General features: G+C 35.3%; 1 protein-coding gene and 1 long non-coding RNA gene across 5 annotated transcripts in view; one reads left to right on the top strand and one right to left on the bottom strand.

Annotated features, from left to right (window-relative positions):
• Positions 1-15,492, top strand: part of CCDC172 (coiled-coil domain containing 172) — a 71,973-nt gene that overhangs the window by 19,428 nt on the left and 37,053 nt on the right. For all 3 annotated transcript variants that reach the window (XR_009612832.3, XR_009612833.3, XM_060641396.3), the window contains exons 4-5: positions 5,132-5,248; positions 6,415-6,580. Coding sequence is in view for 1 of the 3 variants with exons in the window: in XM_060641396.3 (XP_060497379.1) it covers positions 5,132-5,248; positions 6,415-6,580 (283 nt within the window). In the remaining 2 variants the exon portion in view is untranslated. The remainder of the gene's footprint in view (positions 1-5,131; positions 5,249-6,414; positions 6,581-15,492) is intronic.
• Positions 1-15,492, bottom strand: part of LOC132684865 (uncharacterized) — a 31,218-nt gene that overhangs the window by 4,205 nt on the left and 11,521 nt on the right. For both annotated transcript variants that reach the window (XR_009612834.2, XR_009612835.2), the window contains exon 3: positions 879-1,230. This is a non-coding gene — a long non-coding RNA (uncharacterized LOC132684865). The remainder of the gene's footprint in view (positions 1-878; positions 1,231-15,492) is intronic.

The following is a 15,492-nucleotide window of genomic DNA, read 5'->3' as shown; positions in this document are numbered from 1 at the left end:
TTTAAATGGACAGAGGCTCTGAATAAATATTTTTCCAAAGAAGACATACAGATGGCCAACAGGCATATGAAAATATGCTCAACATTACTAATTATCAGGGAAATGCATATCAAATACCACAATGAGATATCAACTCATACCTGTTAGAATGGTTATAATAAAAAAGACAAGAAATAACAAGTGTTGACAAGGATGTGGTGAAAAGGGAACCCTCATGCACTGTTGGTAGGCATGTAAACTGGTGCAACTATATGGAAGACAGTATGGTGGTTCCTCAAAAAATTAAAAATAGAACTACCATATGATCCAGCAATTCTACTTCTGGGCATTTACCCAAAGAAAATGGGAACACTAATTCAAAAAGATAGGGGCACCCCTGTGTTCATTGCAGCACTATTTACAATAGCCAAGATAGGGAAACAACCTTAGTGTCCATCAGTGGATGAATGGATAAAGAAGATGTGGTGTGTATGTGTGTGTGTGTGTGTGTGTGTGTGTGTGTATATGTGTGTGTGTATATGTGTGTGTGTGTGTATGCATATATACACATGTGTGTATGTATATATATATGCATATATATACACATATGTGTGTATGTATATGCATATATATACATATATATGCATATATATATGTGTGAATGTGTGTGTATATATATATATATATATATCTATGTATTTCATTCCAAAAACATAACTTGTAATCTAAAGCATTTGTATATCAAAGTGAATGTCCCCATAAGAATTAATGGAAATTCAGATGATTTGTTCCACAACCCAACAGTATTCATATAAGAATGATCACATTACTGTAATATAATACAAAATAATAAAGAAAATAAAAGACATAAAGAAAAATAAACATAAATCTGCACTTACCTTTGAAAACCTTCGTGGCTGGTGTGAGGGAGACAAGAGAGAGGGGGGTTGTTGTATAGGATGACTTTCACTATCACTAATGAAATCCCTGCTATCTGTTGGCTCAATGGAATCTTTTTCTTTTTGTGCAACTTTAACGAGGAGCCTATCCAATGACACTTGCTTTTGACTCCTTTTGAGGATTTCATAGAAATGTGACATTGCATTGTCCTGAAACAGATTCATTGCTCACACTGCTACAGCCTTATTCAGGTGGTGCTTTTCTACAAGATTTTGCACTTTCCCGCATTTTACACATATCCCTAATCTCATCTGAAGTGAGGATACTCCTCTGCCTTTTTCTCCTCCTCCTCTGCAGCAAGAGAGAGAGAGAAGAACCATTGGTTCCGTTGTGATCATGTGACGTTTGGCATCACGTATTACTTATACTGCAAGACATGGCTCGTTTATCAAGTTAAAATTTATTAGAAATGTTTGCTCATCTTGCAGAACACTTGCAGAACAAGTTACTCTCAGTCCAAGGTTTTACTCTGTGTGTGTGAGTGAATATATATCTATAATGGAATACTATTCAGCCATTAGAAAGAATGAAATGTTTCCATTTGCAACAACATGGATGGACCTTGAAGAGTATTATGCTAAGTGAAATAAATCAGACAAAGAAAGACAAATACCATATGCTTTCACTTATATGCTAAACACAAAACAAACTAACAAATAAAGCAAAAACAAACTAAGGGATACAGAGAATAGATTGGTAGTTACCAGCTGGGAGGAGTTTGTGGGGTGGGCAAAATGGGTGAAGAGGGTCAAGAGGTACAAACTTCCCGTTATAAAATAAATAGGTCATCGGGTCATAATGTACAGCGAGGTGACTATACTCAGTGATATTGTATTGCATATTTGACAGTTGCTAAGAGAATAAATCTTAAAAAGTTCTCCTCATAAGAAAAAAAAATAAGATTTTATAACTTTGGTGACAAATGGTAACTAGGCTTTCTCTGATGATCATTTGGCAATGTATATAAATATCAAATCATTTTGTTGTACATTCAAAACTAATATAATATGTCAGTTATACCTTAGTTAAAATTATTTTTTTTATTTTTTTTTATTTTTTTTTTCAACGTTTTTTATTTTTGGGACAGAGAGAGACAGAGCATGAACAGGGGAGGGGCAGAGAGAGAGGGAGACACAGAATCGGAAACAGGCTCCAGGCTCCGAGCCATCAGCCCAGAGCCTGACGCGGGGCTCGAACTCACGGACCGCGAGATCGTGACCTGGCTGAAGTCGGACGCTTAACCGACTACGCCACCCAGGCGCCCCTAGTTAAAATTATTTTTAAGTCACAGTTTCACATTTCTTCCAGCATCTTTCAAGTTTTGATCTCCACCCATCACTTTTATAATGAAAGAGATGTTTCTGATGATGGTTTATTCTGTGAAATGACCTTGTCTTGTGATCATAGCAATATGTATGGGGTTATATTTGGATTTATTTACCTAAATTTTACACCTCAGTAAGTCTGGCTTTCAAACACAAGAATGTGAAAAATAGTTTAAGAGATTGGTTGTGATAACAGAAAGAACAAAAGGAATAATGAGAAATGCATTCTGCAAATAGGTGGCCTTGAAAAGCTATTTCAGCTTTTAAGAGTAACAACATACTTGGCCAAGAGGAACTGGGAAGATCCAAAAGTCTTTGTCCTTTTGGTTTCGTTAAAGTATGAAGAACTCTATTATTAATAAACCTGTGTAGCTTCTGCAACCTTAACTTATTGCTGTCTTCACCATTTGAATCAGCATATTGTGGGCATCTCCTCTTTAACCTTACCGACTTGAGCTTTCTCAGACTCTTTGCCTCTTTTTCTATTAGGCTCTTTCCTCTACCTGCCAATTCCTTTTTGTATTAAATGTTTTAATCACAGACCCTAGTAAATTTAAAAATTAGTGTTACTGTAATTTTTATGTAGTTATTGATTCTAGGACTTTTTAAGGTTAATTTAAGGAGGAAAATGTGGAAGTACGAGATAAAGACAGAGTGTAAGACAGAAAAGGGGAATGATGAGAAGCCGGCCAATAATTTAAAAAAATATATCAAAGAAGCTGAAAAGACCTCAAAATGATAATTCCCATGGGAGTTTAGGGGAAGAGGAAATGTATAGATACATCTTTCTTACAAAGCTTTTGAATAGCTGTTTACTTTTCATTTGGGGTACATAGGTTTCATTTTTCAGATTGTGGTAAAATATTACAATTAAATGCCAACTTATCTAATAGTTCACTTTAATATATTAATTTCTTAGTTCTCAACATAAGGCTTTTCTGAACTTGAATAATAAATTTGGTTATGTCATATTTAAAAAACTTTTTAACCTTGTAAGTAATATTTTCTTCATCTTTGGGTTTTACCATAAGTCTTTCACAACAGATCAGTGGCAGAAACAACCCGAATTCAGGAATTTTGATTCTGAAGGGCATAATACCTGACACACCTTATTGGCTTAAGCCAAAATTTATCCAGCCCAGTATTTGGTCCTAGCAGTTTTTCAGGCATTCATGGTTACTGTCCAAAATAGCAACTCTGGGAGGTAGGTGTAGACTGCAAGCCATCTTCTTTCATTAGGGTCTGATAATTTTTCTCTTTCTCAAACTTCCATACTTTGAACTTCTGCTATTGTCAGAGACTGAAGTCCCTTTTAGTTCCAGAAGTATCTCTATTACTTTGAAATAGTTCTAGTCATTATTTAGAAGAAAGGAAGTAAAAAGATCTGGATTTTCAATCCTGAGTTTGCCCATAATTAATATATTACCTTTATTAAAGAATTTCACTTTTCTGGAACTCATTTTATTCTCATTTACTAATAAATAGTAAGTGGCTCTGAAGTATTTTCTTATTCTAAATAAATGTAATAGAATTCATGATCGTATTCTTGCTTGCTATTATGACCAATTTCTAGATGATTTTATAGATCTGGCCTTATGTTTTCTAATTTCTGTCTTTCTAGACAGTAAAATAACTAACTGCCCCATTCTTCCTGCCCCCAGTTTTAAAACAATTTTTTCTGAGTTTCTTTGGTCATGAAAATTACATCTCTTTCATCATTTTTGGTTGATGTCTTTCTTAAGATAGAGCTGATGAGAACGATACCAAGTACTGAAGGTGTGAGCAGACGTGCCGTGATATTATATATATGCGACATCATATTTTCTGTTTTATTCCTGTTACTTTTTTTCTGCTACTTTTTTAATGCCAATATTTCCAGGACATTTTAGCCATATCATTTCAAAATATCTTTCAGGCCAACCCTTTGCCTCTGGACTAGACTATTCCTAAGCTCTTTACTATTCAATATCTTCTGGGACAGAGATTTCACACCCTGTCTCTCACCTTCAGGAAATTCTTATGGCTACCGTAAATCTTGCTTTCTGCAATTTAAATTGAATTTATTTCCTTTTTCTTTTCACTGTGGAGATGGGAACAGCCCCAAACTAAAAGTGATGCTTTCTTATGAAGGCCAGTACTGAATATAGAGGAAAGATTATTTCCAGTCTGGCGTCATTTTTAGCTTTTATATATTAAAACTTCCTGACTTTCACTTCAATATTCATGGTCTCAGGAGATGCTATTCTTTATGGCTCAAATGAAATAATAGTTACATATCTAATATTAATGTTATTATGTCTTTTGCTAACTAGAACCAAATGAGGTACTAAAATAAAAAAATGATTTCACAAAAGCATTTGAAGGCTTTAGCAGATTTGTGGTTTTTTAGTATAACTGTAGTCATGGGACTAGGTTTTTGCCTGTGGTTTGTAGATTTTATCTCATTTTATTAGTCATACTGTATACATGTTTAATTCATCCATATCTTCCTTATAAATGATGAGAATAGAAACTTGTTCTTTAACACAAGCTGTCTTGCAACAGATTTCAGTGTGTGTAGTCAAAAAACCTTGGTACCTAAGCTAAGAAATGTGCTAGGTATTGGAAAGAAAAAAGAAAACACGTTCTCTGCCCTTGAGGGGCCTATAGTCTAATTGGGGGGAAATATTATAAAACTTGTAATTATAGAACACTTATAAAAAATATGTGAGAGTACCTATAAAATACGATGTTTAATGTGAATTTTATTTTGTATTTAAGTTTAATACAGAAAATATCTTACGCTATACAGATCTGTTCTATTAACTAAGGCACCTAAAATGTCTGACTAATTGTTTCATTCTGATTTCTGTTTTTTCATTTTAAAGGTTCAGGAATTTTCTGAAAAAACTTTCCTCTTACAGCTTTGGAAGATTCATGAAAATGCCTTAGAAAGACAGTGTAGTGAAATTACAAACCAGAGGAATATGCTTCTCCAAACCTTTGTAAGCCTTCAGCCGCTTAGAAATGTCTATTTCACTAACTGTATTGAAAAGTATTTAAATATACTTAGGTGTACTTTTAGAAAATTATCTGTACGCATATTGGCAGATAGTCCTGTTCAGATATGGAAAGTATTAAGTGCTATTTAAAACCAGTTGGTAGAGTAATACAGTTTGAAAGAGTTCTATTGGCAGGGATGCAATATAGATATTATTTGCAATTATAATAAGCATTTAAAAAACGGTGAAACTGATTTGAATTGCTCAGGCTTTGAGACCTTGGTTTTAATGCTTCTGAAAGACAGAGAGGTTCACACTTTAGTCATATTATGGATGTTGGTGAAAAGATAGTTTTTATCTTTTTATCTTAAGTCAGAACCAATAGACTGAGTAGTTTTAAATGACAGGGCCAGTTTAGGAATGTGACTTATAGTTAATTGACATTTCAAAAGAAAATATATTTAGAAATACTAAAAATATTTATCTGATTTCAGAATCAACAGACTTGGTGGTTACATATGATATGGCCAGTTTCTCAATGCAGTTCACAATCAGTGGACATTTCTTTGAAAAAATAGAAAAATACAGTAATATTTAGGTTCTAGCATTGCCCAGAGTTCTTGGAAATTCTTACTTCTTCTTCATGTTATGTCTCATAGAATGTAAGCTATTTCATAGAACTGAATTGGAAATAAATATAGAATTTTACCTTCTTTACCTATATTTTAAAAGGGTTCTTTGGATTTCCTTGTTTGTTTATTTGTCTTTTTTCTTTAGCGGTTATTCCTTTGAGTATAGATTTTTATTTTCAAGTTTGGACATTTAGTTATTTTCCCCAGTTTCACATTGCAGTGACAGAATGGCACATACGGCTCTAAGCTTAATACACAAACACAGATACAGAGATAAATAGTAGAATTTCTACATCAGTAATACTCCCAAAACATTAAGGATAAAACTTCCACATGGGAATAGTTGGTTGTCATTATGTAATAGCTTCAGCTCTTTTATTAGTATTGCTAGAGGAGTAAAGCACTTTGTAATAATACCAGGATATACAATTATATATTTTTGTTGTTAATAATTCCAAATGACTGCACTGTAAATCACTAAAGAAAATATTGTTACAAATTAACATCTATATTTGGTCTTTTGTTTCTGTTTTTTAGGAGGCTACAAAGAAAAAAGTGATAGAAGAGGAGGAAAAATTTATTAAGGAAATTGCAGACTTCAATAATGAGTATGAAGTAACAAAGAAAAGAGAGCTGTTGATAAAAGAAAATGTCCAGATTGAAATATCTGACTTAGAAAACCAGGCAAACATTTTGAAAAGAGGTATGAGTACAAAGTACCACCTCATTTATCTATCTGCCACTAACGAAACTAACTTATTTTGAATCAATGGATTTTCTAGAAATTTAACTTTTTCACAAGCAATTTGGGTTATTTCATAGCTATTCCTTTACCTTTTTCTTAATTATCCTAATGAAAGTGTATCTTTTATTGCTCAGTCCCACGTTCTTTAGAAGTAAGTGTGACAAGAGCATTTAGTCATTCATTCAAGAAGCAAATATCTATTTACTCTCTGTTGCGTGATAGGCACTGTTCTAGGTCATCAGGATATAAAACTAAAAAGTGGAACAATCAAATATGGAAGCAGATATTTATAGTACAATGTGATAGACGCTATAATAGGGATAGGACTGGTGCAGTGATCCTCATTTACCATCAGTACAATTTAAACTAGGAAACAAGGTTACACAGTGGAGTGGGGAGAATTTCATTTCAGGAACATTATATGGTTATTGCAATCTGTGATAAGATTCTGAGCTAAAGTCATTGCCAAGGAGAAGAGAGTGTGAATTAAAGAGATGTGTAGGAATAATGACAGGACTTTATCACTGATAAATGTGAATAGAAATAGAGGAAGTCAGGGATGAATCATAGTTTTCAAACTTCAGAGATTGGGTAGCATATGGTACCAGGAGGAAGAGCAGAGGTAGAGAAAGAAGCCTGTTGGAACGATAGCCTTTTCTGGACAAAAAGATTGAGTTTTGTTTCAGGCATTTTTAGCTGGAGATATCTATGAAATATACAGGGGGAGATGCCCAAGTGGCAAGGGAAAATTTGGTTGTGAAGCTAGTAAAAGATCAGAGCTAGAGTATTAGGCTTGGGACTGAATCCAGAGGAGTTTGTGACGTCATTCAGAGAAAGTATGTAGAGAGAACATAGATGAGGAGTGAAGACCAAAGCCAGAAATTGGGAAAGCATAACATTTAGGAAAAGAAAGAAGAATGAGACAGAGTAGTCAAAGATGGCAAGAGGAGAACCAGCAGAGAGTAATATTTTGGAAACCAAAAGCAAAAAATGTTCTCCTCAAATTAGTGGAAATCAAAATAGGAGGTTAATCTGACGGTCAGATGTCAAGAGCAGTATCGTGGAGTAGAGCAGTAGAGGGAGACTGGTAGTAATAGATTGGAGTCAATGGGAATTGAGGAAATAGAGAATGAAAATATAAATGATATTAAATGGAAAATTAGTTTTTAATGGAAGCCTTTCTAAAATGTACTCTTACTTTGATGGCTTTAGTAGGTGGAGAATAATAAACACATTTAACTTTTTTATTGACTTGGAGCTATCAGTATGAATAATTTATTATTTTCTTTGCATTTGACAACTATTATTTTAATTACTATTTATTGGGCTTATACTATATAACAATCATCATCATCCTAAAGATTATAAATGCTAATGTCATGTTGATTTAATTTAAATCTTAATTTCACCATTTAATAATTGTGTGATTTGGGGCAACATATTTAACATTTCTTTGGCTCAGCCTCCCCATCTGTAAAGATGGGGGTTAGTAGTAATGACCTTAACAAAGATTGTTGTGAGAATTCAATGAAATAATGCTGAAGCACATAGAATGCTGCCTCGCACATAGTTAAGCCCTCAGAAAATGTGGTGATTATACTTTTTAATCTCATTTTATAGATGAAGGAAATAAGGTTCTCAGAGATGAATTACTTTGGGTAGAGAATATAGGACAGAGGCCCACATCTGGGAAGCTTTAAAAAATATTAAATGTTTGAATCTCATCCCAGACCTATTGAACCAGAATCTTTGTGGGAGAGGATAGGGAACGTAACTTTTTTATAAGTCCCTTAGGTGATATTGATGTGTACTATTCAATAACTACTAGTGTAGAATATAAAGTTAAATAGATACATACTCTAACTTTCTGTGAGAAGTAATGGATATCGCCAGTTCTATTTAACATAATATTGGAAATTTTAGCCGAATCAACTAGGCAAGAAAAGGAAATGAAAGGCATCCAAATTGGAAAGCAAGAAGTAAAATGTTGTCTGTGCCCAGATGATATGCTCTTATATATAGAACAACTAGGGATACCACAAAAAAAAACCTGCTAGAGCTAATAAATAAATACAGCAAAGTTGAAGTATGCAAAATCAACACACAAAAGTAAGTTGCATTTCTATGTATGAGCAATAAATGATCCAAAAAGGAAAATTTTTTTAAATTCCATTTATAATAAATCCAAAAGAATAAATACTTAGGAGGTGAAATTTAACCAAAGAGGTGAAAGACTTGTGCGCTGAAAACCATATAAAACTTTGCTCAAAGGAATTAAAGAAGTCCTAAGTAAATGGAAAGACATCCCGTATCATGGATTGGAAAACTTAACATTGTTAAATGCCATTATTACCCAAACTGATCTATAGATTCAATGTAATCCCTATCAAAATTCCAACAGCATTATTTTCATGAATAGAAAAACCCACTGTAAAATTCATATAGAATCCTAAAGAATCCCAAAAAGCCAAAACTATCTTGAAAAAGAAAAATGAAGAATAAAGGATTCACGCTTTCTGATTTCAAAACTTACTAAAGTGCTGCAGTAATCAAAACGGTGGTACTAGAATAAGGACAGACATATAGAAAAACAGGATAGAATAGAGAACTCAAATATAAACCCTCATGTATGTGGTGAACTTACTTTTAATAAGAGTGCCGAGACTATTCAATGGGAAAGGACAGTCTTTTCAAGAAATGGTACAGGGAAAACTAGATACCACATGCAAAAGATGAAGTTAGGCCCTTCCCTTACACAATATACAAAAATTAGCTAAAATGGACCAAAGTCTTAAGCTTATGAAGTAAAACAATAAACCTTTTAGAAGAAATCATATAGGAAACACTTCATCATATTGGAATTGGAGATGATTTCTTGGATACCAAAAATACAGGCAACAAAAGAAAAAAATACATAGGTTGTATTTCATTAAAATAAAGATCTTTTGTATATCAGAAGACACTATCAAGAGAATAAAAACAAAACTCTCAGAAATAATGGGTCGTGTTTTCTTATGGAAGAAAATATTTGCAAATCCTATCTTTGATAAGGGATTAATATCCAGAGTATTTTTAAGTAGTCTCTGCACCCGATGTGGGGCTCAAACTCCTGACCCTGAGATCAAGAGTCGCATGCTGTATCAACTGAGTCTGCCAGGTGCCCCTAGTGTCCAGAATATATGAAGAACTACAGCTCAACACTAGGAAAATAACTCAATTAAAAAATGGGCAAAGGACTTGAATAAACATTTCTCCAAAGATACGGCCAATACGCACATGAAAAGATACTCAACATGACTAGTCATTAGAGAAATGGAAATCAAAACCATAATGAGATACCACTTCACGCCTATTAGGATGGCTATTATCAAAACAAATCAGAAGTCTCCACAATATGATATTCACAATGTTCAGGATGCAATCCAAAATCACTCGACCTCTGAAGAATCAGTGAAATGTGACCTAGTATCAGAAGAAAACCATGAGATGCCAGACTCACAGTGATCTAGATATTGGAATTATCAAATATTTTATAGCAGCTATTATTGAGCTATGCTCAATGAATAAAGGAAAATGCACTTGCAATAGATGAAAAGACAGGCAATCTCAGTGGAGAAATAGAAAATGTAAAAAAAAGAACATTTTAGAATGCCACAATACATTATCTGAAATAAAAATGTCACTGATAAATGAGGAGTTAAGATGGTGGAGAAGTAGGGGGACCCTGGACTTTCCTAGTCCCTGAAATTCAGCTGTGTTGAGGTCAGATCACTTAGAACACCCAGGAAGTCGATCTGCAGACTGGCAGAAGGATTTCCAAGGTTGGAGGGAGACAGTGTGGTAGTTGCGAGGTACACAGAAGTGAATTGGGGGGAGAGGAAAACAGCAGTCCTGAACCCTTTTCATGGAGAGACAAAAGGGAGACTAAGAGGGGTTAAGAGAGTGCGGCATCAGTTTGCACAAGAGGAAAACCTCTGTGGACAACAGACTGGGGAGTGAGAAGTACTGAGTGTTGCAGGGCTCTTTTTGCAAACGGTCTTCAGAGCTCAAAATCTGAGGCTTTGGAAGTGCCTTTCTCCAGATTGGAGCTGTGGTGCAAGCTCCTGCAGGGAGGGAGCTGGCCCCAGACTGCAAAGCATGGTGTAGAGATCTCTGGGGTGCATTAAGAGAGAACTTTCCCTTCCTGGAGTACTTTTGGAAGAGGGTATATTGCCTCCCCAAGGACAAAAGACCCTGAAGGTGCCAGCAAAAGCCCTTTCAACAGTAGGGGACAGAGGTGCACCCAGAGGGAATACAACCTTTGCTGCTTTTAGCAGTGCTATACCATAGATTCCACAGATTGCACAGGTGTGGGCCTGATTTTCAGGGGCAAAGAACTTCACAGTGTGGAGAAACTCTATTCTAGAGAAGGGGGCTGGGTCTGAAGAGCCAGGGACTTTAAGACTTGAGTTTTGAATCCCAGCCTCACACCAAAGAAAAAATGCAGGAGAGTTGTGGTGCAGGGTGAGTCGACTGCCCTCACAATTCTGTGAGGGCTGCCTGAACAGTAGGGGTATGACATCCCCAGCCAAGGGATGAGAGATTGAGGTGGTGCCATTTCCCGCCCCCCCCATTATCAACAAGATGGGACTTCAGAGTGCAACACAGTGGCCCCCAGTGGAGGTGGGACCCACTTACACCAAACCCTATCCCCCTATGCCTGGCAACCAGTTATTCACTGAGGTAAGACTGATGCTGAGCCAATGCAGCAGGCTTCTCTTCCAGAAGACCAGAGCAGCCAGCACCCTGCGTGAACCAGGTATACTGAAAATCGAATGCTTCAAAACAGCATCTGCAGTTCTGGTGGAAACAGGATCAGACTTACTTTTATTCTTTCTTCTTTTTTTTCATTTGGAATCAGGTTCATTGTCTTGTTTGTTTTTTAAATTTCCTTTTTTTAGGATCAAGCTTCTTTTTTTTCTTTCTTTTTTCTTTTCTTCTTTTCTTACCCCCCCCCCCCTTTTCTTTGGAATCAGCCTTATAGTTTGTTGTTGTTGTTGTTGTTGTTGTTGTTGTTACGTTTTGTTTTTGTTGTTGTTGTTCCCTTTCCTTTTATCTTTTTTGGGGATCAGGGTTTTCTTTCTGTTTTTTTTCCAAATGAATTAAAGCACATTTTAATGACCAAATCAAAGCTCACCTAAAGGTCCAAACACCCCACACAGCAAGTAAGGAAGAACTCTGTGGAGTACTGGCCAGTGGGAAAAAGCAGGCAAAACACAACAGCAGAGTGCACACAGCTTACATCAGAAACACTTCCTGAAGTGCCAGGTTCTGAAGTGTATGAGCCCTTTTGAATATAGCATTACTCTCAGGTTCAGGAAATATAACAAGCATTTAAAACATGTAGAAGACAGAAACTTAGCCAAATGACAAGACAGAAGAAGTCTCCCCAAAAGAAAGGTCAAGAAGAAATTACAGCCAGAGACTTGCTCAGAACAGACATAAGCAATATATCTGAACAAGAATTTAGAACAATAGTCATAACTACTAGCTGGGCTTGAAAAAAAAAACATAGAAGACACCAGAGAAACCCTTGCTGCAGAGATCACAGACCTAAAAATTAGCTGAAATCAGAAATGCTATAACTGAGATGCAAAACCAACTGGATACAGTCACAATGAGGGTTGAAGAAACAGCAGAGAATAAGTGATACAGAAGATAAAATTGTGGAAAATAATGGAGCTAAAAAGAAAAGGGAAAGGAAACTATTACCATGAGGGGTGATTTAGAGAACTTAGTGATTCCATAAAATTAAACAATATCCATATCATAGGAATCCCAAAAGAGGAATGGTGGTAAAAGGAGGCAGAAGGTTTATTTGAACAAATTATAGCTGAGAACTTTCCTAATCTGGGGGAGGAAACAGGTATTCAGGTCCAAGAGGCACAGAGAACTACCCCCAAAACCAACAAAAACAAGTCAACACCATGATATATCATAGTGAAACTTGCAAAATACAAAGATAAAGAGAGAAGTCTGAAAGCAGCTAAGGACAAAAGGTCCTTAACCTACAAGGGTAGACCCATAAGGTTAGCAGACCACTGAAACTTGTCAGGCCAGAAGGGAGTGGCAGGAAACATTAAATGTGCTAAATTAGGAAAATACGCAGCCAAGAATTCTTAATTCAGCAAGGCTGTCAGAATAGAAGGAGAGGTAAAGAGTTTCCCAAACAAACAAAAACTAAAGGAGTTCATGACCACTAAACCAGCCCTACAAGAAATTTTGGGGGGACTCTTTGAGTGGAGAAAAAAAAGAAGACCAAAGCAACAGATACTTTAAAGGACCAGAGAACATCACCAGAAACACCAACTCTACAGGTACACAATGGCACTAAATTCTTATCTTTCATTATCACTCTGAATATAAATAGACTAAATGCTGCAGTGAAAAGACATAGGATATCAGAATGTAAAAAAACAAAAACAAACAAACAAACAATAAATAAGATCCATCTATATGCTGCCTACAAGAGATTCATTTTAGACCTAAAGACATGTGCAGATGGAAAGTGAAGGGATGGAAAAACATCTACCAGTCAACTATATATTAAAACAAAGACTGTAACAAGAGATGAAGAGGGGCATTATATAATTAAGGCATCTATCCATCAAGAAGATCTCACAATTTTAAGTATTTATGCCTCCAACTTAGAGAACCCAAATACATAAATCAGTTAACAACAAATATAAGGGCATTGATAATAATACCATAATAGTAGGAGACTTTAATGTCCCATTTACAACAATGGACCGATCATCCAAGCAAAACAATGACTTTGAATGACACACCAGACCAGATTGACTTAACAGGTATTCAAACCATTTCATCCTAAAGCAGCAGAATACACATTCTTCTTGAGTGCCCATGGAACATTCTCCAAAATAGATCACATACTGGATCACAAATTAGCCCTCAACAGATACAAAAAGATTGAGATCACACTATGCATATTTTCAGATCACAACACTATGAAACTTGAAATCAACCACAAGAAATAATTTAGAAAGCCCTCAAATACACAGAGGTTAAAGAACATCCTACTGAAGAATGAAAGTTTTAACCAGGAAATTAAAGAAATTAAAAAAAAATACCTGGAAGCAAATGAAAATGAAAAATGACAGTTTAAACACTTTGGGATGCAGCAAAGACAGTCCTCAGAGGAAAGTATATTGCAATTCAGGCCTATCTCAAGAAGCAAGAAAGGTCCCAAATACACAATCTAACCTTACACCTACAGGAGCTCAGAAAGGAACAGCAAATAAAGCCTAAAGACAGCAAAAAAAAAAAGGGGGGGGGAATAATAAAGATTAGAGCAGAAATAAATGATAGAAACAAACAAACAAAAACAACTAGCAAAACAGGTCATGAAACTATGAGCTGGTTCTTTGAAAAATAAACAAAATTGATAAACCCCTAGCCAGACTTATCAAAAAGCAAGGACCTAAATAGATAAAATCATGACTGAAAGAGGAGAGATCACAACCAACACCACAGAAACACAATTTTAAGAGAATACTGTGAAAAATTATATGCAAACAAACTGGGCAATCTGGAAGAAATGGACACATTCCTAGAAACATACAAACTACTAAAACAAACAGGAAGAAATGGAAAATTTGAACAGACCCATACCCAACAAAGAAATTCAATCAAAATTCAAAGATCTCCCAACAAACAAGAGTCCTGGGCCAGATGGCTTCCCAGGGGAATTTTACCAGACATTTAAAGAAGAGTTAATACCTATTCTTCTCAAACTGTTCCAAAAAAAAAAAAAAAGGAAAAAATAAATGGAAAGAAATTTTTCAAACTGATTCTATGAAGCCAGCTTTTCCTCGATTCCAAAACTAGATAAAGACTCCACTAAAAAGAGAATTACAGGCCAATATCCCTGATGAATCTGTATGAAAAAATTCTCAACAAGATACCAGCAAATCAAATTCCACAGTGCATTAAAAGAATTATTCACTGTGATCAAGTGGGATTCATTCCTGGGCTGCAGAGCTCATTCAATATTCACAAATCAATCAACATGATGTACTACGTTAATAAGAAAGGATAAGAACCATGGGAACCTCTCAATAGATGCAGAAAAAAACATTTGACAAAATACAGCATCCTTTCTTGATAAAAAACTTCAAGAAAGGATAGAAGAAACATGTATCCACATCATAAAGGCCATATATGAAAGACCCACAGCTAATATCATCCTCAGTGGAGAAGACTGAGAGCTTTCCCCCTAAGGTCAGGAACACAACAAGGATGTCCACTCCCACCAGTCTTTTTCAACGTAGTACTGGCAGTCCTAGCCTCAGCAGTCAGACCACAAAAAGAAATAAAAGACATACAAATTGGCAAAGAAGAAGTCAAACTTTCACTTTTTGCAGATGACATGATACTCTACATGGGAAACCCAAAAGACTCCACCAAAAAACTGCTAGAACTGATACATGAATTCACCAAAGTCTCAGGATACAAAATTAATGGACAGAAATTGGTTGCATTTCTCTACACCAATAATGAAGCAGCAGAAACAGAAATTAAGGAATCGATCCCATTTACAATTGCACTAAAACCATAAGATAACTAGGAATAAACCTAATCAAAGAGGTAAAAGATTTGTATGCTGAAAACTATAGAAAGCTTATGAAAGAAATTGAAGAAGACACAAAGAAGTAGAAAAACATTACATACTCATGGATTGGAAGAACAAGTATTGTTAAAATGTCTATACTACCCAAAGTAATCTATACATTCAGTGCAATCCCTATCAAAATAACACCAGAATTCTTCACAGAACTAGAACAAACAATTCTAAAATTTGTATGGAACCA

The sequence above is a fragment of the Panthera onca genome, chromosome D2 (genome assembly GCF_046562875.1).
Source record: "Panthera onca isolate mPanOnc1 chromosome D2, mPanOnc1 haplotype 2, whole genome shotgun sequence".
In the NCBI taxonomy this organism is placed as follows: domain Eukaryota; kingdom Metazoa; phylum Chordata; class Mammalia; order Carnivora; family Felidae; genus Panthera; species Panthera onca.
Note: the sequence above shows the minus strand (reverse complement) of the source record. Positions and strands in the feature narration are given on the sequence as shown.